Source organism: Dreissena polymorpha, chromosome 16, assembly GCF_020536995.1.
Source record: "Dreissena polymorpha isolate Duluth1 chromosome 16, UMN_Dpol_1.0, whole genome shotgun sequence".
Classification (NCBI taxonomy): Eukaryota; Metazoa; Mollusca; class Bivalvia; order Myida; family Dreissenidae; genus Dreissena; species Dreissena polymorpha.
The window spans coordinates 35,505,455-35,527,898 of NC_068370.1; the positions used below are offsets into that span (position 1 = coordinate 35,505,455).

The following is a 22,444-nucleotide window of genomic DNA, read 5'->3' on the forward strand; positions in this document are numbered from 1 at the left end:
TAAAATGCACTAAGTGACCCCGTGACCTTGTTTTGACCCGGCATGACCCATATTCAAACTTGCCCTAGACATTATCAAGATACAACTTCTGACCAATTTTGGTGAAGATTGGATAAAAACTACTTGAATTAGAGAGCGGACAACATGATAAGGTTTAAAACACACTAAGTGACCCCGTGACCTAGTTTTTGACCCCGCATGGCCCATGTTCAAACCTGACCTACACATCATCTAGTTACAACTTCTGACCAAGTGTGGTGAAGATCGGATTTAAACTACCTGAAATAGAGAGCGGACACCATGCTCAATGCGTAAAACGTACTAAGTGACCCTATGACCTAGTTTTTGATCTGGCATGGCCCATGTTCGAACTTGGCCTTCAGATCATCTAGATAAAACTTCAGACCAAGTTTGGTGAAGATCGCATGAAAACTACTTGAATAAAAGAGAGGACAACATGCTGATTGTTAATAAACGCACTAAGTGACCCCGTGACCTAGTTTATGACCCGGAAAGGCCCATGTTCGAACATGGCCTTAAAATCATCTAGATACAACTCCTGACCAAGTTTGGTGAAGATCGGATGAAAACTAATTGAATTAGAGAGCGGACAACATGCTGAATGTTTAAAACGCACCAAGTGACCCCATGACCAAGTTTTTGACCCTGCAAGGCCCACGTTCGAACTTGGCCTAGACATCATGTAGATACAACTTCTGACAAAGTTTGGTGAAGATTGGATGAAAACTACTTGAATTAGAGTGCAGACAACATGCTGAATGTTTAAAACGCACTAAGTGACCCCGTGACCTAGTTTTTGACCCGGCAAGGCCTATGTTGGAACTTGGCCTAGACATCATCTAGATACAACTTCTGACCAAGTTTGGTAAAGATCGGATGAAAGCTACTTGAATTAGAGAGCGGACAACATGCTTAATGTTTAAAACGCACTTAGTGACCCCGTGACCTAGTTTTTGACCCAGCAAGGCCCATTATGTTCGCACTTGACCTAGACATCATCTAGATACAACTCCTGACCAAGTTTGGTGAAGATCGGATGAAAACTACTTGAATTAGAAAGCGGACACTTAATACGGACCGACAGACCTACTTACTTACCGACTGATCGACAGACAAGTTCACTCCTATATACCCCCACAAACGAATATGCCATGCAATTTAGATGAATGCTTCTTTATTCCTAGCATGTTCAAAAGTTGAAGCCGTGAAAGGTTTTGTACATTGGACTAATTTCAGGTATTTCCAGATGAAAAATTCACTTTGGTCAGTGCTATTTCTATCAGCCCTTCAGCGCAAAGAGTGCACGGTTGCTTTCCATATTTAGTAAGAATAAAAACTGTATGGCAGCTGCCTGATCAAACACAAACTCAGAAAGGAAGATTTCTTTATTTTTAGTCTTTAGGTTTATCTATGAAAGTACCAAACAATCAAAAGCCATATTGATCAATTATTGCAATGCATGGACTTTCTCCAATATTGGCCTTCATATCATCAATTAACTGAGATATCAATGAAATTAACAAATCACATACAAATACGGAAACCTTGTTGGTCAATGCTATTTACCTGGCGTTGCTCCTAGGTAAAGTGGGGCCCTCAGATTGCTGAGAGTGATGTCCCCTGCGAGAGTGTCCTGGTATATCTCCCCATCATCCACCTGCATGGCGATAGTTCTCTTCTCCATCCCTACCTTGACCTTGTGCCACACATTGTCACAGAATCCATTTTGGGATTTTAAACTGAACTGTTGCCCAGCAATAACAGCGGTAAATATCACCTGAGAAGCAACAATAAAGAATATTACAAAGTAAAAATAGTAATTGCAGCAAATACTATATTTGTTTCACTGTTTTGGAAATTGGTCCAGTAAGATTCAAGTTGTGGGTTCTCATCCATTTTAATGTTGCACTCTTGTTTTGCAGGAAATGTCATCTGAATTGGGAAAACTAACATGAACACCATATTAGAAAGTATTATCAAACTGCAGAACTGTAATTTTTCATAGTTATATCTACCGTAATTACTCTATGTTTTGGGACACTTTAAGTTTTTTGACAACCCCTTTTTCACCAAAATAATTATTTTTCGTGACTATAATTTCGGACATTCGGGTTTTCATCCATAATTAATGACTCCAATTTTTCGGACAGTATATTTTACAGCGCTATTTTATTAGATTTCTGCCCTGTTTTCGCTTATCTGGGACCCTTCGATCATGGAGTTTTACAACCGGATTATGGTTATAAAGCCTGTCTAAGAATACCCTGAGGACAATGGACCATTACAATTGCGTTATTGGGTAGATTGCCATGTTTACCAGTAATAAACAATGGTTCCACCCAACAGCATTTGAAATGCTATCATAATCAGGAAGCAGTGTTTTTTTATGATGTTTTATATACCATTTCAGGCAAGAGACTGCAAATAAGTGAAGTTGTATTTTATTTGAAGCAGAGAAAAAAAAGAGAGCAACACATTACAATTATTGCAAATTTATTAATTGGTTTTATTTCAATATAATAATTGACACACAAACATAACATTTATGTCTCTAAATTTTCGGACACTCATACATTTTGTATCTACATTTTTGGACACGAAAAAAATAAATATTTTAAAGTGTCCAAAAACTTAAAAATATTTCGACATGTGAAATTATATTTATGTACAGAAGACATACACCGGGAATCTCTTATTGGGCTAGACATTTGTTAGAACTGCATGTAAAGCTAGAACTTGTAACAGAAATAACCCCAGATGCTTGCAGTAATATATAGCAAGATGTAAGAAGTAAAAATTATTTTTGACATTGACTATTTAGCAAAACAATTAAATTGCAGAATATGAAGCAAAATTGTAACTACCTTTCCCTTGCTGATCTCAAGTCCAATGGAATTCTTGATATTCTGACTGGTAATATTTACAAGGATACCATCTGCTTTATTGGTTCTAAAGTCGAGCTCCATTTTGAATTTTTGTCCTACACTGAATTTGTCATCTGAAACAGCAAAAACACTTTAAACCGGCATGCACATAAGTCATACATGCCATACGTCCCGGATTGTCTGGGACAGTCCCGGAAATGAAGAACTTGTCCCGCTGTCCCGGAAATCTGTCAAATGTCCCGGAATTAACAAAATCCATATATACATGTACCTTATCTTAGGCTTAACTGCACCTCGAATCTGTGTATATCTGCAGCGTCTCCATGACAATGCCTACCCGAATAGGCAGACTACGCTACGTGTCAAAATCGATCAATTAACAGGGGTCTTGTTATCATATGGATTGTCTCACGCTCGAGGTCAAACCGAAAAGGCGGCATTGTATAATGTGGTTGTTAATTGACTTTAATCTACTTTGTCATTATTTCCCGCTGCGTAAGGGCAAAGGATAGTTGTTCACACATCTGAAGTCCAACATCGCTGAGTAAAAGATTAAAAGCAGTTTATGTTCGCACGTTTAACCGACAAAGAAGTTGAGTAAAAAAGTAAGCATATAAAAACGTCATCCTCAATAGGATATTATTGTCTTGTTCTAAACCCCCAGTAAACATAACCTTAAAAATAATAAGTGAATTTTAATTGCGATCGCCATGTCAAAACGCCAGTCTTAATAACAATAACGCAGTGACGTCACCATCTATGTTTAGAACGCTTACACTGAAAACACGTGGCTTGTATCTAGTAACGGAAGTAGTAATGTTTAATTTGACGTTAATAGATCAAGTGTATTTCGGATAGGCTTTCGAACTTTTGCAATTAACGATGCGAAACAAAAAAAACGTACCAAAAATGCATATGTCTATAAATATCGCTACATTTTGTACATGTCCCGGAAAATCAGCAAAAGTCCCGGACAATTTAACTCAATGTCCCGGAATTGGTCTGAAAAATTATGGCATGTATGCATAAGTGATAAATGTCATTTAAAAAAGCCTGTAAATCAAGACCTGTGTTTGTGAAACACAATGCAGCTACTGCGCTTTTAAGCCAAACTGCAGATATTTGAGAGGAAATAAGTCCAAGGTCCATAACTTTGCCAAAAATCAATAGTACAGAACAAAACTCACACTTCATCTGTAAGACATGAACTTAAATTCAATTTTAAACAAGAGCACTGCATATCTGCTTGTCAGATTTTTTTTTAAAGAGGTCACAGTGACCTTGACCTTTGACCTAGTGACTCCAAAATGGGTGTGGCGTGTAGAACTCATCAAGGTGCATCTACATATGAAGTTTCAAAGTTGTAGGTGGAAGCACTTTGATTTTAGAGCCAATGTTAAGATTTTAGCACGACGCGGAGGCGGAAGACACAACGAGCTGGCTATTACAATACCTCGGGTTTTCATTGAAAACGCCGAGCTAAAAATCAGCTTATTATCTAAAAGTATTTTGTAAACAAGAGTTCCGCGGTCGGAGATGACCGCATTGAAGCCGGATTTTTGATTTAAATGACAGGAAAGTACCTTTCGTGTTTTTGTCAATGCAATACTTAAATTACTGAAATATTGTTCAAAGGTCAAAATGAAATGTAAGTACTTTTCAAGGCATGAGCAAACCTTGTGTTATGTTTTGAATGCATGCATATACATGAACAACAATAACATTTAAGGTCACAAATATGAACTTGAATTGACAATTAGGAAAGTTTGATCTCAATTTTTTTATTAGCAAATTAGTAACATATTGTTTGAAGTTTCCATCAATTTCATTATCAAATGTAAGAAAATAAACTTAGATGAAATAATACTATTTATTGTTTTGCTTTCACATAGTGGTCATCTAAGTGTGCTTGCAAACCTTTACGTCAAGTTTGAGATTCTAGGTCCAAGCATACCAAAGTTATAACAATTTTAACATTTTAACATTGAAGGTCACAGTGACCTTGACCTTCAAATGAATGACATTGAAATGAGCAGTGGTGATCTTCTAGTACTGGCCAACCTTTATGTCAAGTTTGAAGACTCTAGGTACAAGCATACCAAAGTTATAACATGGAATAAGAACTTTAACATTTTTACCTACCAAAGTTATAAGAACTTTAACATTTTTACATTCAAGGTCACAGTGACCTTGACCTTAGAATGAATGACCTTGAAATGACCAGTGGTCATCTAAGTGTGCTTGCAAACCTTCATGTCAAGTTTGAAGACTCTATGTCCAAGCATACCAAAGTTATAACAATTTTAACATTTTAACATTTAAGGTCACAGTGACCTTGACCTTCAAATGAATGACATTGAAATGACCAGTGGTCATCTTCTAGTACTGGCCAATCTTTATTTCAAGTTTGAAGACTCTAGGTACAAGCATACCAAAGTTATAACATGAAATAAGAACTTTAACATTTTTACATTCAAGGTCACAGTGACCTTGACCTTCAAATGAATGACCTTGAAATGTCCAGTGGTTACTTACTAGTTCTGGCCAACCTTCATGTCAAGTTTCAAGACTCTAGGTCCAAGCATACCAAAGTTATAACAACTTTAACATTTTTACATTCAAGGTCACAGTGACCTTGACCTTCAAATGAATGACCTTGAAATGTCCAGTGGTTACTTACTAGTTCTGGCCAACCTTCATGTCAAGTTTCAAGACTCTAGGTCCAAGCATACCAAAGTTATAACAACTTTAACATTTTTATATTGAAGGTCACAGTGACCTTGACCTTCAAATGAATGACCTTGAAATGACCAGTGGTCATCTGTTAATCCTGGCCAACCTTCATGTCAAGTTTGAAGACTCTAGGTCCAAGCATACCAAAGTTATACCATGAAATAAGAACTTTAACATTTTTACATTCAAGGTCACAGTGACCTTGACCTTCAAATGAATGACCTTGAAATGACCAGTGGTTACTAACTAGTTATGGCCAACCTTCATGTCAAGTTTCAAGACTCTAGGTCCAAGCATACCAAAGTTATAACAACTTTAACATTTTTTATATTGAAGGTCACAGTGACCTTGACCTTCAAATGAATGACCTTGAAATGACCAGTGGTCATCTGTTAATCCTGGCCAACCTTCATGTCAAGTTTGAAGACTCTAGGTCCAAGCATACCAAAGTTATACCATGAAATAAGAACTTTAACATTTTCGAGCACGCCGCCACCCCGCCCGCCCGCCCCCCCGCCCGCCCGACAACATCAATCTATAAGCCGAGATTTTTTCGAAAAAAATCCGGCTAAAAAACCCTCTAGAAAACATTTATTATAGAGTGAATTTCGAAGTCCAAAGCCAATCACGTCGCAAAAAAATCAATGGACCAGAACGAATTGCACACTTCATCTGTAGGTCATTGGAGGTTGATTCACATACCAAAAAAATCAGCTCATTATGTGAAAGCGCTGGTTATAAACCTCTGGAAAACAGAATTTCGGACAAGCTGACAGACGGACAGTCCGACTGCTATATGCCACCCTACCGGGGGGCATAAAACCCCAAAATATAATGCTGTCTGTTACAAATGGTATTCAATAGAAAAAAATGGGTTTTGGCTCTCTGCTTATGACACCATCTAGTGGCTTAAACCCTTTCAATTGCATTATCCTGAATTTTCAGTGTTTACTGTAGTACCATAATCATGTGTAAACAGCATTATTTGTTCTCTAAATGCTCAACATGTAAACAACATCGAAACATACAAGTATCACATGAAATCTTGAACAAAATGTACAACAAAACTAGTGCACCTAGTTTCAATTGGTTTGCACACAGAATTAATCTCGTTTATCAAATTTGAACATAAAGTTCTCTTTTGTGTGCCAAGTTGAAAAGTTAATTTAGTACAGTGTTCAAGACAATTTCACCAACGTCCTATCCCTGAACAACATACCATACAAGCCCCAGGCTTCCCCGTTGAAGTAGGCTCCCTTCTCCACCTTGGCATAACACTTCTCAACACCACTGGCGAGAGTTGCCTCACTGAACGGCCTGCTGTCCCCATCTATCTTAAGACCACGAATACAGCCTCGAACACTGTGTGCCACCTGACCCGGGCAAGGAATAGGTAACAATAAGTTTTTGTTGTGTTCATAGAGTTTTATTGTTCAAACACAAAATAATAATTATATCCTGTTGTAGTTTTTCAGTTTTAAAAGAAATATTTTTATTCTATGCAATTTTGTAAATTTTTACTTAATTGTGATGTTATCATTTATTCATTATCAATAAACCCCATAAACGACATCAAACATAAGATGTAAACTGGTAGGAGCTTCATTCTCTGATAAAGGGTCACGCAAGGTTTCATGGTCTCATAAGGGGACAGTGTAGCTCCTAAAAAGTCTGCATTCATTGCGCAGGCTGGTCTGGAGCTACACACAAGCATATGACCCATTTTTTTTGATGACGAAGGTCAAATTTGTATTCGCACAATTACTAAATTATTTCTGCACAACATTGTGTAAAATGCAATAAAAGTTTTGTTTTTTAAATAGTCAATACCATATCAACAATGGTAACAATGCCTATTCAATACATACCACATTTTCATTGAGAAGAGGTTTGAAGCTACTTGGCACTCCACCGATAAACAATGGTGGTTCCACCTTCAACACCTTGGCAATCTTTCTTGAGCCCATATTCTCCTCATTGCCATCGACAACCACTGATATCCTCTGCAGGTTCTTATCAACCTTCACGTTGTGCCACTGACCATCTGCCAAACTTGTGCTTGTATTCACGGTTACTACCTTAATATCGTCATTTCGAGTTAATACTAGAACAAGAACATGGTCTTTTATTTGTGCTGCTACAAACTCTGTGTGGTCCAAGTTAGAAAGATAGATGAGAAGACCATTCTGGTAGAAAGTTCTGAAGTCCAAACTAATTTCAAATCTGAAATTAAGCATGTCACAGAATGAATGAGGGTATTAATTAATAAACAAAATAAGAGCTACAACTGACAACAAATAATAATAACACCCACATAGAGCTTTAATACAGATGTATGGCAATAATAATCAGTTCATATATATAACACAACTTTTATAATATTGATATTTATAGTAATTTTGCAAGACAAACGGCATGAGAAAGGTGAAAATTTTGTTAACATTTGAAAAGTGTTCAATGTGTGCTTAATTTATAGAAAAGAAAACTTGCTTTGAAAATAAGTGCTGAATTTTGATCTAGTAACCTTTGACCACAAAGTATGAAGTTCACCATGTAACTACCTGGGAGGGACACAACACATTTGTTAATATTTGTGCAAAGTTATTTACAAAGTCTTCCATTCATGTTAGAGTATCAGTCTCGATTCAAGAATTTTCATAACACCAAGGGCATTAAGATATAATCAGCAAAAGGGCAAAAACTGCATGATTTGATATCATATTTGCAATGGGACGCTAATATGACCCTAAAAAAATCCTTATAATTAAGTTACCAAACATAAACAGGTTATATTTCTTGTTAAAAATAACAAAATGTTAAGTTACTAATTGCAACTTGCTTCCAGAATGTAACTAATTTAACAGAGCTCTTCAGTGAAATGGTTTCCTAATTGGCAATGCTAACTTTCTGAGTATTTCTTTCTTGCTGGTGTTGATCTGATGAAAGCTCATGTCTGCCTCTCCGAATGTGAGGGCATCGACCTGGAAGTCAACACTTCTGGCAACTGTGGCACAAGGTGTAGGCCCTGATGTTGGGGTTCCCATTTTGTCCTGCAGGGAGTTTTTGGTGGGCTTCACCTTGCGGGACATGGGCTCCACCTCCAACATTCTGTCAAGAAACATTGATTGGGTTGTGTAATAGAATTGAACATTTGTGATTCATAGAATACAAATAAACAACATTAGTACATGGTAACATTTTGTTCATCATTTTTAATAATTTTTTTTTTTAAACATGTACAGACACATTATAAATTGTTTATATTAGCAGCCTATATCAGTCTTGTCTTTTTTCTTTCTTCTTTTTTCACATCTAAAAACTAAGAACCGCGGTACATGGTATTTTTATCCAAAGGACCAAACTAGTCACCAAAACTACCAGTTAGTGTAAAGCTGTACATACATGAAATACCAAGCATGTCAAATGTTATCCAGCTACCCAGTACAGATCATCAAAATGACATGAAAATGTGCAAGTATACGTACATCAGTGCATGCTGTAGATCTGATAGCATACATGTAGAAACAGTGTCTGTATTGGTAAGTAAAAGTCAGAAAGCAAAATACAAAAGAACTAGAAATGTGCCACAGAAACTGATGCCCCCACAACTTATTTTTGGACAAAGCCACTGCATTTCCTGTGGTTTCAGTCAAAACTCCTTTCTTTTAAAGTCACCTTCACATGAGAGTAATTAAACTATGAAAGTTGATTGAGTATGATTCCGCCAGTTGATTATGAGGAGTTAAAAACATTTTTTGGGGGGACAGTCTTTTATTTTGGAAAACAAAGAGTAATGGCCTAATTCTCCTCTTTAAGATCATCTACACATAAAGGGTTAATTAAGAGAGAAAGTTTGATTGAGTGTGATTTAACTAATAACAAAGAGAAATTAAAAACACAAGCTTCAGGCCACTACCGGTATATATTCTATAGTGGAAATAACAGAGGGTATTATACTTTTTGCTTAAAAGTTGTGGAAGTCAAATTCCTTTCATTTTGATCCTCAACACCTTGGTGTCATTTGAATGCAAACGTTTTAGCTTGATCCACCAGGTCATAACAAACATAAGCTCCTGGATTTATGGAAATACTGACATTCATATATATGGATGGACAATGCAATGCTTATTCCCTTTAACTCGATTGGGCATTACAAATACACAATCAATTGGAACTTAATCATGGACAGAAACTATTTCCTGTGAAGTCTTTCTCTTGGTTTCCATGGTAACCTACCTGATATTGCTTGGTGCATCACTTGCCAATGGTGGTTCAGGATCTACCAACATTCTGTCGTTCTGCATTTCCATGAGCTTACAACGGCCAATGTCCGCCCGGTCATATTGCTTTGGCTGGTTGATGTTCAGAATGCTAGAAGGATACAATAGTCTTGCGTACAACTGGCATGCAGTGGCTACTAGGGATAATTAGTACGGATGGCATCAAATACCTATATTGGTATTCGAATATTCACAGATCCATTCAATTGAATATTCAAATATTCGCATTAAACGGCTGGATTGATTAAACTTCTATTGCTCAGTTTCATATCCAGTAGGGATATTAATGTAAATTGACACAGAAATACAATTGAATATACAATTGTTGTGTTGAGAAATAGAAAGACAAATGTAGCTTTATTGTAAAAACAAACTCTGAAAAAGTCTATTTAGCCGAAATATATCAGAAAAGAGTGAAACTTGTTCCATTGTTTTGTAAGTTAAATCCGCTTGCCTAATACAAGGCTGTTTATTAATGTTGCCATCGAATAATTGTATCGCTGTTGGCTAATACTATGACCGATCCTGTAATCGGGAATAAATTGAAGGAAAAACATCATGCCATAGAATTTTATTTTTATCTGAAATTTTAAAAGTAACGATAGCATGAACGTTAATATAAAGAAGCATATCAATAAGGCATGCAAAGTACATCAAACATTCAAGAACAAATATAAGGAAAAACATCACGTCATAGAATTTTATTTTTATTTGAAATTTTAAAATAACGATATATTGAACGTTTATAACTAGAAACATATATGTCATGCAAAGTACATCACAAAACTGACACAATTGTTAGACCCTATAAATATATTCGACTTCATGTTGCTGCAATAATTTTTTATGTGTGTCTTATTTTCGTTTATTTCGACAGTTTGGGTCCTTTCTTGGAGTGTGTATATTGCATTGCGCAATTTGAGTAATTCACACATTTTAATGGCTTTTCATACTGTTATCACATAAACTTAATTATTATTCGCCAGTCAATTGAGACTGTTAATTGGCACCCCATTGACAAACAACAGTTCGGGGCCTTTCTTAGAGTGTGGATATTGCATTGCGCAATCAACGCTGATACGGGTCACGTTATCAGTTTGACACGAAGAGCGTCACATCAAGCATGTAATCCCAAATGATTTCTGCTGCTAATTAGTAAGCGGCTCGCAGGTCATTATTTATTTGGGCAATTACATTTGAAAAATAAAAAACTGCGAATATCAATTATGTTATTTGCCATCCCTAATAATTAAGTATTAGTCTTTGGCTTTTTTATTTTAAATAAGGTTAGTGCAAAGCTTGACAGAAGCATGAAGATATTTTAAACATTATGCAACTTCTTCAAATTAAAACTAGAGCTTTGTCACAGACGTGACGAATGCCCCCACATGCCACATTGACACAGAACAATGCTCGATGCTTAAAACGCACTTTTAAACGTGACCCCTTAACCTAGTTTTTTGACCCGGCATGGCCCATGTTGAAACTTGACATAAACATTATCTAGTTGCAACTTCTGACCAAGTGTGGTGAAGATCGGATGAAAACTACTTGAATTAAATAGCAGACACCATGCTCAATGTTTAAAACGCACTAAGTGACCCAGTGACCTAGTTTTTTGCCTGCCATGACACATGTTCACATGTTCAAACTTGCCCTAGACATCATCTAAATACAATTTCTGACCACGTTTGGTGAAGTTTGGATGAGAACTACTTGAATTAGAGAGCGGACACCATGCTCAATGTTAAAAACGCACTTAGTGACCCAGTGACCTAGTTTTTTGCCTGCCATGACCCTTGTTCAAAGACATCATCTAGATACAACATCTGACCAAGATTGGTGAAGATCGGATGAATTAGAGAGCAGACACTTAATACGGACCGACAGACATACAAGCTCACTCCTATTTACCCGCCTAAACTTCGTTTGTGGGGGTATAAAAATTAACACCAAGAGCAAAAAATTGTTTCATTAGTATAAAGTTATCAAGTTGTGAATTTATTTTCATTTAGTTTTTTATTTTAATGAATTGCCAGTCTGAACAAATAACTCCTCGTCTGATCGCCAATGCGATGAAATCTCGGCTCTGGCGATAGAAAATTGAATATAGATCGCCTGAATTGCGATGAAAAAAAATCTTAGAACATAAACCAATAAATAATCAATTTATGCATCTCAGGTGTAAATTCGTACAGTGAAACCGCTTGGTTACTTCCCTTAATGTTCTATCATTAGTGATCTCCCTTAGATGTTATAGAGAGTGTACAGTCCGGCTCACGTATTTAAAATGTTGTAATACTTTTGGTAAATTGAACTTACAGTCTACGCTAATAAATGCAATTACAGTGCAAGGGATTTTATAAATTAAGTAAAATGGTTGAATGTGTGTTATTAATAGCTTTGAAATTACGAAATAAACGTAACGGTATTCATCATTCATATTATTAAGATCGCGACCCGTGATCACCGGCTTTGTATTTTTACTGGTAAACACTTGCTGCCGAGAATTACACTTTTATTGTTCTGCTAAGGTCAACAATGTTTAAACTGAAAGCTCCGACATTTTGCAATCTATATATAACGACCGTTGTCATCCTTATATGATAATGTCACTGTAAATTGTTTCAATTTTTTTCTGGCTATGAAAGAGTTCTGTTGGCTATGAGATTTCCAAAGTTTCATAGCCACATTGGCTATGAAGACAAAAAAGTTAGTTTTGCAGACTGAATTGCTTCAATATTAAATAGTATTAATATATTTAAAACTTGCCATAGAAATGTATTAACATTATCAATTACAGACCTTTACTCATTATACAATTGAGTACACAAACTGCAAATTTAGCAAACATTTGTACAACCAATTGGCCTACCCTCTATTAATGACCACATCGCTTAGGCATCCATCAAGGGACTTGCTGGTCTCAGCTTGATCGTCCACGTTCAGGCCCTCTGGGACACCGCCTAGGTACAGGCCGCCATCTTCCCTCACTGCTATGTCCCGGAATTGTCTGTCCAAATTGCCTGTGGCAACCACCTTGTCATCCACATAAATTTCTATCCTGAAAGTAGTAGTGTAATAATTATGATGTAAGCTTGTGAATGAACATGCTGGCTACATTCAGAAGCAAAATATTGAAATTCCGTTTTATTCTGAACTGTCATCCCTTAAGCAAGATAAAATCGAATCGTTTCATTTGTAAATCAAATGGCTGAAGAACCTTATTTGTTCCCTTTTGTGCAACAACAACCCATCCTTAATAGCCACATGGAAGCAAACTTACCTTCTATCTGATGTTATATACAAATGACACTAACTTGTATTAAATAATATGCATCAAAACAGTCTTTTAAATGATTAATAGAAACATTTATAGTAAAGTTCTGCAATCTCACTTTCTATCCAATTTCCTGACTGCCACATTATGAACCTTTCCGTCATTGTATCGCTCCTTGGAGTTTATTGAGATAGGGTTTCTACCTCCACTGAATTTCCCATACACTAACCCATCCTTCAAGGCCAGTGAGTAATAACTCTGGAAATAAAAAACAGAAAATATCAAACAATAAGCAAAAAACCTGGTATGCAGTCTATCCACTTTTGTTTTATTTGATGAAATAAAAAAAACATTATTTCATTGGTTCAAATTTGTTCTGTGAATATTTTTTTGCAACTTTAAAAAAATGATTAAATGGTTTTAAAGCCTGAAATAAGATTATGACTGGGCATAATGATATGGTTATTAGTAGCAACATAACTACATGGACTTCTGTATAAAGTAGTTTAGTCTTTAAATTTAAATATTTATTCAATACTTTAAATGATAAATCAACTTGCAAGCATTTAGAGACTTGACACTTTATGGTATCAATTTTTAGTTGCTCACACTTAACAGCTACCTCTCTCATCTCAATCAGTAACCAACAAATATGTCTCGCTCTGAGAAAACAGGGTTTAATGCATGTGTAATGCATGCATGCTAATCAGGGACAACATTTTCCGCCTTTACTGGTGCTAAGTATAAAACTTTCCCTAAGAGTAGACTTTCTTTGAACAAATTATTCCATACAAGCTGAAAGTGTCTTCCCTGATTAATCTGTGTGGACTGCATAACACATGCATTAAACCCCATTTTCACAGAACGCAGCTCACATGGTTCCCTCTGCAACTGGTAACTACTCACATCTCCATTGACATTCTTGGCCAGTAGCAGCAGCCCATCAGGCTCGGTGGTAGAGAAGGAGATGGAGAGATCAGACTCAGAAGAGATCATGCTCACTCCCTGGTACTCTGCAAATCCGCTACCATAGAAACCAATGGACCGCAGACCCTAGAAAAATATAGAAACCAATGGACTGCACACTCCAGAATAACATAGAAACCAATGGAATGCAGACCCTAAAAACAGGTGAGTTTATTGCAACCATAAACAAACAAAAGTAACGATAAAAACTAAACTCAAGTAAGAAACAAATGGTTACATTCGGTATAAGTGTAAATATCTCAATAAAATCTGTGTGCATGAAAACTTATTCAATCAATTTTTTATTATAACATTTCAATAGTGCATTTAAAAAACATTGATCATGTAAAGTAACTTACTGAAGGAGCTTTATGCACAATATTGGATGTGGGTATAGGTACAAAAGAGAAAAGAATGCACACTTACACTCTCTTTGCATCCCTCCAAGACTCCTATTGTAGATTTGCCATCCCACAGGTTGACAGCGTTACTTGACAATTGTAGACTTCGCATGCAGCCCAGAAAACTGTCCCCACTCACATGGTGTCTACAAATTAATACTGCATATTAATCATTGAAAACAGACTTAGGTAACTTAATATTAGTTAAACAGAATTTAAGAGATTGACCACATGCTGGGCTTTAAGCATCAATATAGACCCAAATATACATTAGTGGCAGATAATTGTGTATTTTCTAAAGCGAGTTAAAATTAGATTTAGATCGCTGCCCCAGATTCTGCACTTTAAACAGCTTTAGCCATGGTAAGACTTGAAAAGGTTGAAACAACCACATTTTGATTGATGTCCTTCATTGATAAAGATGCCTAAAAGCTTGAATGTGACATACAAACAACAAGAAGTATCGCTGAAGTAAACAAGTATTTATAATAATTTATGACAATAATAGTAAACATTCACTGTTTATTTAAAATTGAACTCCAACCCAAATAACACTATGGTCACTAAAGTAGATTGGCTGAATATGAGTCATGACTTGATCCTGTCTGTTGTAAAATAGCAGGTCTAAAACACTGCCTGTCTTACATGTTAGACTTGGAATCAGGTTTCGAAATGTAGAAAACTTCTGACCATTTAGGACTACCTTGTTGAAGTCCCCCAGAATAAATATCCTATCAGTGTCCGGAATGACCCCAGTGACCTCAAACCTCATCAAAAGGTAGAGGACCATGCAAGGTACCTACATGCCAAATATATAAGAGATCGGTCAAATATTGAAGGCGCTATGAGAAACTGTAACCAAAGTTTGACCTTGAGAAAATCTATTATTAGCCTCGGTGACCTTGACCCCAGTGACCTCAAACCTCATCAAAAGGTAGAGATCCATGCAAGGTACCTACATGTCAAATAAGATAAGATAATCTTTTATTATAGTGACATGTGTTTACGTACAAGGTGTTGACAGACATATATACAATGCATAAAAGAACACCCGGCCTAATAGGCATAAGTCACCTTAACGGCAGTGTAACATATAACGTGATCATTATTATACAAACAGACAACAAAATATTTGAGCAACATGCTGAGTTCAATGAATAAATTAAAAATTATAGGTTTATCCAAGTTAGATCTATATAAGAATAATTTCAGTAGTACTAAATTATCCAATTAAGAAGGCATATTTCTAAAAAATATGTAATACGTAGCTGGTACTTAAAAGTTCATTTACAATATTATATTATTTTAAAGTTTAAAATGACACAACTGCATATAACAGATATTTTTTACAAATATAACATACTGCTTCTGATATAAAACGCATTAACAACAAATTTCGCACATTTTCTAGGATGACACTTAACCAACACAATTAATTTATCTTTATTTGATTGACATGTAGTATATTCTTCAGAGATCACATAACCACATACCTTCCGGTCTCGACCCTAAGTGGCAGAATTCCGGTTCTGAATTGTGCAAATAAAGCGCGTTCATTTCTTTTTAAGTTCAGTGTAAGGTATTCTTCACAAACAAAGTCACTTTTGAAGGTTCTATATGTTCTTAACTTTGAAACATGTTCATATTCTCTAGACCAAATTATTGAGTAAAACTGAGTCATGTTTTCTATAGCTAAATCCATTGGAATGGGACGTTTAAGGTTATAATAATCCGTAAGGTTAAGACTAGCCACTACTGTTTTAAAATCACTGCACCAGTTATTGTTATTTGATGAACTGTTGTCCCTATCAAATGCTCGTTTGGTTAATCTATTTACGTCAAGTTTCACAAGTCTGTTCCAAAACCTGATCATTGCAAGCCATCTACGGTAAGTGCTCGGTAACCATCCAATTTCACCCAGTAGCGCTAATATAGGCGTAAATCTATGTACATCTAAAAAGTACCGTATTGCCCGGTGGTGAACATTGTCTGCTGATTGAAAGTGTTTAAATCCTCAAATGGATGCACAGTAATCCGATATAGGAATCACATACGAATTGTATAACTTTTCATAGGTTTTAAATCCAGCTTGCTTCATATTATGAATTTTATTTATAATAGATCCGAGAGCTCTCCCGGCACTTTTTGCAAGCATTTCACAATGAAAACTATAATCACGCTTTTCGTGCATTACTACGCCCAGATACTTATATTTGTCTACAATTTCAAGCACATTTAATCCAGTTTTAAATTCGTTGTGTGCGCCCCTTTCTAAAATGCACGACTTTAGATTTTTCTGTATTGATGAGTACCCTCCATAGTTTACACAATTCATGCATTTGGTTAAGCATAATCTTAAGATCGGCCTCCGAGTTGGCGATAAGGACTATATCATCGGCGTATAGTAACATGGATACTGAAGTTTCATTGATCATGACCCCGAGGTCAAGGTTGTTGATTTCCGCTACTAGGCCATTGACGAAGACAGAGAATAGCGTCGCCGATAAGTTGTCTCCCTGTTTCACGCCCTTGTCACACTGGAACCACTCTGTTAAACGACCATTAACCTGCACGCACGATACTGTTTGGCTATATATACTTTTTATAGAGTTATAAAGTTTTCCGTCAAATCCGTTTAGCAAAAGTTTATACATAAGCATTTCTCGGTCGATAAAATCAAAACATTTGCGCAGGTCTATAAATGCAGCGAATACAGAGTTATTGTCCCTTACAATACTGTCTAATGTGAAAACGTGATCCTCGCATGAGAGGCCGCTTCTGAATCCGTTTTGCCCTTCCGCAAGAATATTGTTATCGTCTAGATAATGTAAGAGATGGGTAAAATATTGAAGACACTATGAGAAACTGTAACAAAAGTGTGACGGAAGGAAAGAAGTAAGTAAGGTCAAACTGTCAAGTAAATGCTCCAACAATGTTTGCTAAATAATTGAAAATGAAATGTTTTTCACCATAAGCCCATGCAAAAGGTTCATAATCAAAGACAAATTTACCCAGATCCTTTTCTGTAAATATCCAAATTAACGGAAGGTGGAATTCCTCCAAAGAAGAGGTCATTCATGGAGACATTCAGTAAATGGTCGCCTGGGTTACCCTGGGTGATCAGACTCTCAACTTTGGAGACCTCCAGCACAGCTGTAAACAAAAACATACTGTTGAATCATACTTCATACCTTGTGGCTCTAAACGAAACAATCCACAATATAAGTTTGAGTGATATCCGTCAAGCCATTTCTGAGAAAATAGCTTACAGAAAAACGGTTCCTACATATTTTGTACACATACATTTTTTTTACATAAAAAGGCCCTGTATTTTGAAAAATTTCAATCAAGAGTTACCAAACTTGGCCTTTGGGGTCATATTAATATGGTGAATACATGTTTTAAGTTTTAATGAAATCCTTATGCCATTCCTAAGAAACTAGCTTAGCAAAATCTTAAAGCTGATTATATATGTGAAACGGCCAAACAAATTTACAATTGCAAAACTATAGTAACTATACTTGGTCCATGGGGTCATTTAAATATGGTGAATACATTCTTAGTTTGAATTAAATCCCTCTAGACATTAATGAGAAATTTACTTAACAAGAAACTTGAACCTAGCTTTATCTAAACACTGCTGAATATACAAAATGAATAATGGAATTCAGTCCAACAAGACAATGAAATACAGTGTTATATTCAATGTTGAATATAAAAAATATGTTTTCCAGTCGTTGCTTTATGTGATCATACTACAACACCAAAACCTTTTCTACCGTCATTCTAAACCAGTGAGTTCATAAAAAAACTGCTTGCTTGCTTTCTATTGGCTAATCTACTGTGACTGTGTGTAAAACATGATTGATATTAGTAGGAAAATAAAAGCTCATATATAATGTGTAACATTTTTAATAATTATCATTTATTATTGAGAACAAATATGAAAGCTACTTTTGCAACAGTCAATGAATAAAAATAACACCACCAAAGAACATTGATTGTAATTATAAGCATAGTTTTTTCCCTTCTTTAGCAAAGACCTTATATAAGTCCCTTCCCTCAAGAGATAGGCCCATTACCCTCAGAAAATTTCTGACAAATGATGCAATTTTCCCTCCATTCGAAACTTACTTCATGCTTTGGGCAATGTCTTTCCCTCTTTCAATTTTGTTCATTTTTTCCCCCAAAATGGAAGGCGAGGCCCGTTCCCCAAATCAAGAAAAAAAAGCGCTGTAAACAGTTTTACATCTAACATAATTTCTATCGAGAGAATAAGCAGCAATATGGACTGGACTTCAAATTAATAAAATATTTTTTATCTTGGGAATGTTCACATCATGTTTTGTTTTGAAAAGACATGATGAGATTCTTTGTTTAAGTATTGTTTATTGTGTTGAACCTAAAGAATACCATATAAATACAATTTAATTAATAACAGTTCCATCCCAACGATGCAATGTTAATGGATGGAATAATAAAAAATTTGGTTAGGAAGCAAGAAATATTAGTTGCATATCTCTACCACAAGCATCTTACTCACAAGACAAACACACAACCAAACGGTACAAGGTAAACTAGATTTAACTTCATTCAAAACCAGAACAATCATTTCAGATGGCTAACACCTCTGCAATGGCTTATTTCAAACAGGTGGAAAACTTGTATATTAGTAAAATTAACCTCAACATTAATTAATTAGTTTGTTAGCAACTTAACATTGATCATACACAAAGGCAAAACATGCAACAAATAGTGTGATATATAAATATAAATATAAATATATATATATATATATACATATACATACACACACACACACACACAAATATTGTCTTGTACTTCTATATAGACAGCTTAAAGAATACTAATATAACAACACTATTATGTGTAACTTGAAAACACTTTTTTATGAAATTAAAAAGTTATCTCACTTTGGCAACACCAATTGAGCAATTGACAATATTGTTTAATAATAACTGTTGGTACAAAAATTGCAATACTTTATAGAGCATAATACTTTATACAATTTATATCTTCTAGCCAATGATATTGTATGAAACTGCAACAGAAAAAGCAGAGAGAACTAAAACAAGAAACTACATGCATCTCAGAACCAGAAATTTAGCCAAACATTGAACAAATATTTTACTGAATGTTGACATTATGTATACACACCATAATTACTTATATGAATCAGAAATGTATGTACTTTAAGGTTACAAAGTATGTTTGTAACATAATTGTAACTAATCAAAGAAACAGCTGAACATTATGAGATTCATTCTTAACAAATATGTGAAACATTCAGTTAAATTTTAACAGAGAATGGGAAAAATAAAAGTTTGAAAACAAGTTAAATATTTACTAATGTTATTTTAACTTAAACATCTTTAATTGCTTCATTACATAAAAAAAACAACTTCACCCATACTCCTACACATATTTCAGTCAGACACATGCAAGCATTCTACACCACTACGACAACACAAGGAGCACACAACACGTCACTAAGCAGCAAAGCAGACAGAGGTAAGGCCTTATTACACATATCTCTACCAAGGAGACCACTGCGTGCAGCGGCCACTGACACCCATTGGTTGCGGTTGTACTTCATCTCAGACTGGATACGCCCATAGGACCCCTGGCCCAGGTAGTACTTGAATACCACAAAGCCATTCTCCAGCTCTATTGCCATGAATTCAGACTGGAATGAAAAATGAATTGGTGAGAATTCAGAACAAATTAACCCTTCACCACTTAGATACGTATTTTGACGCATTTGTAGGCCCTAAGAATGTTAGATTTAAGTAAAGATCTTTCTTACTAGATTCAAATTGTAAAGACTTCATTTCCAACCCTTAGATACTGATAAGCAGCAAACAGAATAAAACCTGAACAGACTGCAAGTTATTTGCAGGCTGTTCTTGTTTTATTATGTATATAGCCATTTTTACTTTGCTTCTGAGTGGGAAAGGGTTAAGTAATGATTTTCAATAGGAATAATAAACAAAATGTACAATTATACTTGTTTTATGGATTGTATTCCTTCATTTTGAATTTGAAGTTTAAAACATAAGAAAAGTTATATCATGAAATTCTGGATGTGACCTAAGCTTTAAATCTCAGTTTCATGTACAGAAGCATAATTAATTTATATCTGTATGCTAGTATGAATAATATGCACATCTCTAGTCATGTATGAATACTAAACAAATCTGTTTACAAGTAATTTCTGCATCACTGTATAAATTGTCCAAAATATTTCTCGTTCAGATGAACAAACATTACTAAAATAACATACTGTTTGAGGATTGCCCACAAAGAAGAGGGAAGCATTATCCCAGTAAGTCTTAAAGTCTAGAATAATATTGGCAATGAGAGGGGAGAGAAATCTGTTCTTGTCTGTCACTGCGTATCCTGTTCCATCAAATGAGTACACATTGGCAGCAGGAGGCTGGGAGGGGCTGCAAACAGATTTGTATCAGTATAATAGTTTACGCATTATAGTAACTTACTGAGTTGAAACCTGAAATAATTAAGTTGTTTTTGTAACTTATTAAAACAACAAGGGACAAAATTGTCACAAAACCAGGTTTTCATTGTGAAAAAAAATCTGATAAAGGGAGAAAACTCAAACTGAACTTTTGAAATGAACAAACAAAATTAACCCCCTTTGTAATTTTTTTTTTTTTATAATCTATTTTTAGTCGTGGCGACCTTGACATTGGAGATATTGACGTGATTCTTGCGTGCGACACACCGTCCCATGATGGTGAACAAATGTGCCAAATGATTTTAAAATCTCACAATGAATGACATAGTTATGGCCAGGACAAGCTCATTTATGGCCATTTTTGACCTTTGAACTCAAAGTGTGACTTTGACCTTGGAGATATCGACGTAATTATTTCGCGCGACACACCGTCCAATGATGGTGAACAAATGTGCCAAATGATTTTAAAATCTGACAATGAACGACATAGTTATGGCCCGGACAAGCTTGTTCCGCCCGCCCGCCAGCCAGCCCGCCAGCCCGCCCGCATTCGCCAATCTAATAACCAGTTTTTTCCTTCGGAAAACCTGGTTAAATATACATGTAAAATTGTAAATCCAAGAATATTTTCAGTTTTTTTTTTCAATATTGATGTGATTACCCAAATAAGGGGACAAAAGACCCTTATTAAGTTTTGTTCACACCAATATATTTAAGCTTCATCTTTCAAAAGCTTTAGGCTAATTTAGATTCAGTTTACTGTGCGTCCTAAGAGAAGATCTTGAGAACGTTTCATCAATGGGGATCAAGCCCGGACCTCCTAATCGCTAGGCCTTAACCAAATCCACTGTGACACCACAACCTCAAAACCAGTAATTTAAACACATACACTTCAAGACAAGCACTACAGGAGTCCATGGTGTTCCTCTCAAAGTTAAAGAGTCCGACAAGAGTCTCGTCTATATGCATGTCGCCCATACAGCCGGAGAAGTTTCTGCTAGTGAGACTGGGGTATACAATCACACCCTGGGGCACCCCAGATACGAAGATGTCTGTGGTGTCGTCGAGGCCCATCAAAGAAAAGCCTACGGTGGAGGTGTTGGTGATGGGGGCCCCAGCTGTGTCAGACAGGCGGTGAACTGTGAGACGACCCAGGCCGCCAATCCTTGAATAGATAAACAGCTAACATGATCCTTTAACAGAAAAACAAGTAACATTTGGTGGTATAAATTGTTATCATAGTGCAGAAAGTCATGTCACAGACATTGTATTCTTAAAAAGCTTAACCCTTTTCTTTTAAACTTAATTATGATATATATTTAGCAACCATCTATGCATTCCAAAGATGGTATGAAGCCACAGTTAAATACAATAAACACTTT

The 22,444-nt window shown here is 35.8% G+C and overlaps 1 protein-coding gene across 1 annotated transcript in view; it reads right to left on the reverse strand.

Annotated features, from left to right (window-relative positions):
• Positions 1 to 22,444, reverse strand: part of LOC127861760 (laminin subunit alpha-1-like) — a 163,012-nt gene that overhangs the window by 5,168 nt on the left and 135,400 nt on the right. Inside the window, exons 51-64 of the mRNA XM_052400440.1 lie at positions 21,952 to 22,227; positions 20,871 to 21,033; positions 20,114 to 20,273; positions 17,578 to 17,719; positions 14,592 to 14,712; positions 14,106 to 14,252; positions 13,318 to 13,457; positions 12,795 to 12,983; positions 9,876 to 10,010; positions 8,544 to 8,747; positions 7,508 to 7,862; positions 6,859 to 7,012; positions 2,886 to 3,019; positions 1,588 to 1,798 (exon numbers count right to left, since the gene is read on the reverse strand). Coding sequence (XP_052256400.1) covers positions 1,588 to 1,798; positions 2,886 to 3,019; positions 6,859 to 7,012; positions 7,508 to 7,862; positions 8,544 to 8,747; positions 9,876 to 10,010; positions 12,795 to 12,983; positions 13,318 to 13,457; positions 14,106 to 14,252; positions 14,592 to 14,712; positions 17,578 to 17,719; positions 20,114 to 20,273; positions 20,871 to 21,033; positions 21,952 to 22,227 — 2,531 coding nt within the window. The remainder of the gene's footprint in view (positions 1 to 1,587; positions 1,799 to 2,885; positions 3,020 to 6,858; positions 7,013 to 7,507; positions 7,863 to 8,543; positions 8,748 to 9,875; positions 10,011 to 12,794; positions 12,984 to 13,317; positions 13,458 to 14,105; positions 14,253 to 14,591; positions 14,713 to 17,577; positions 17,720 to 20,113; positions 20,274 to 20,870; positions 21,034 to 21,951; positions 22,228 to 22,444) is intronic.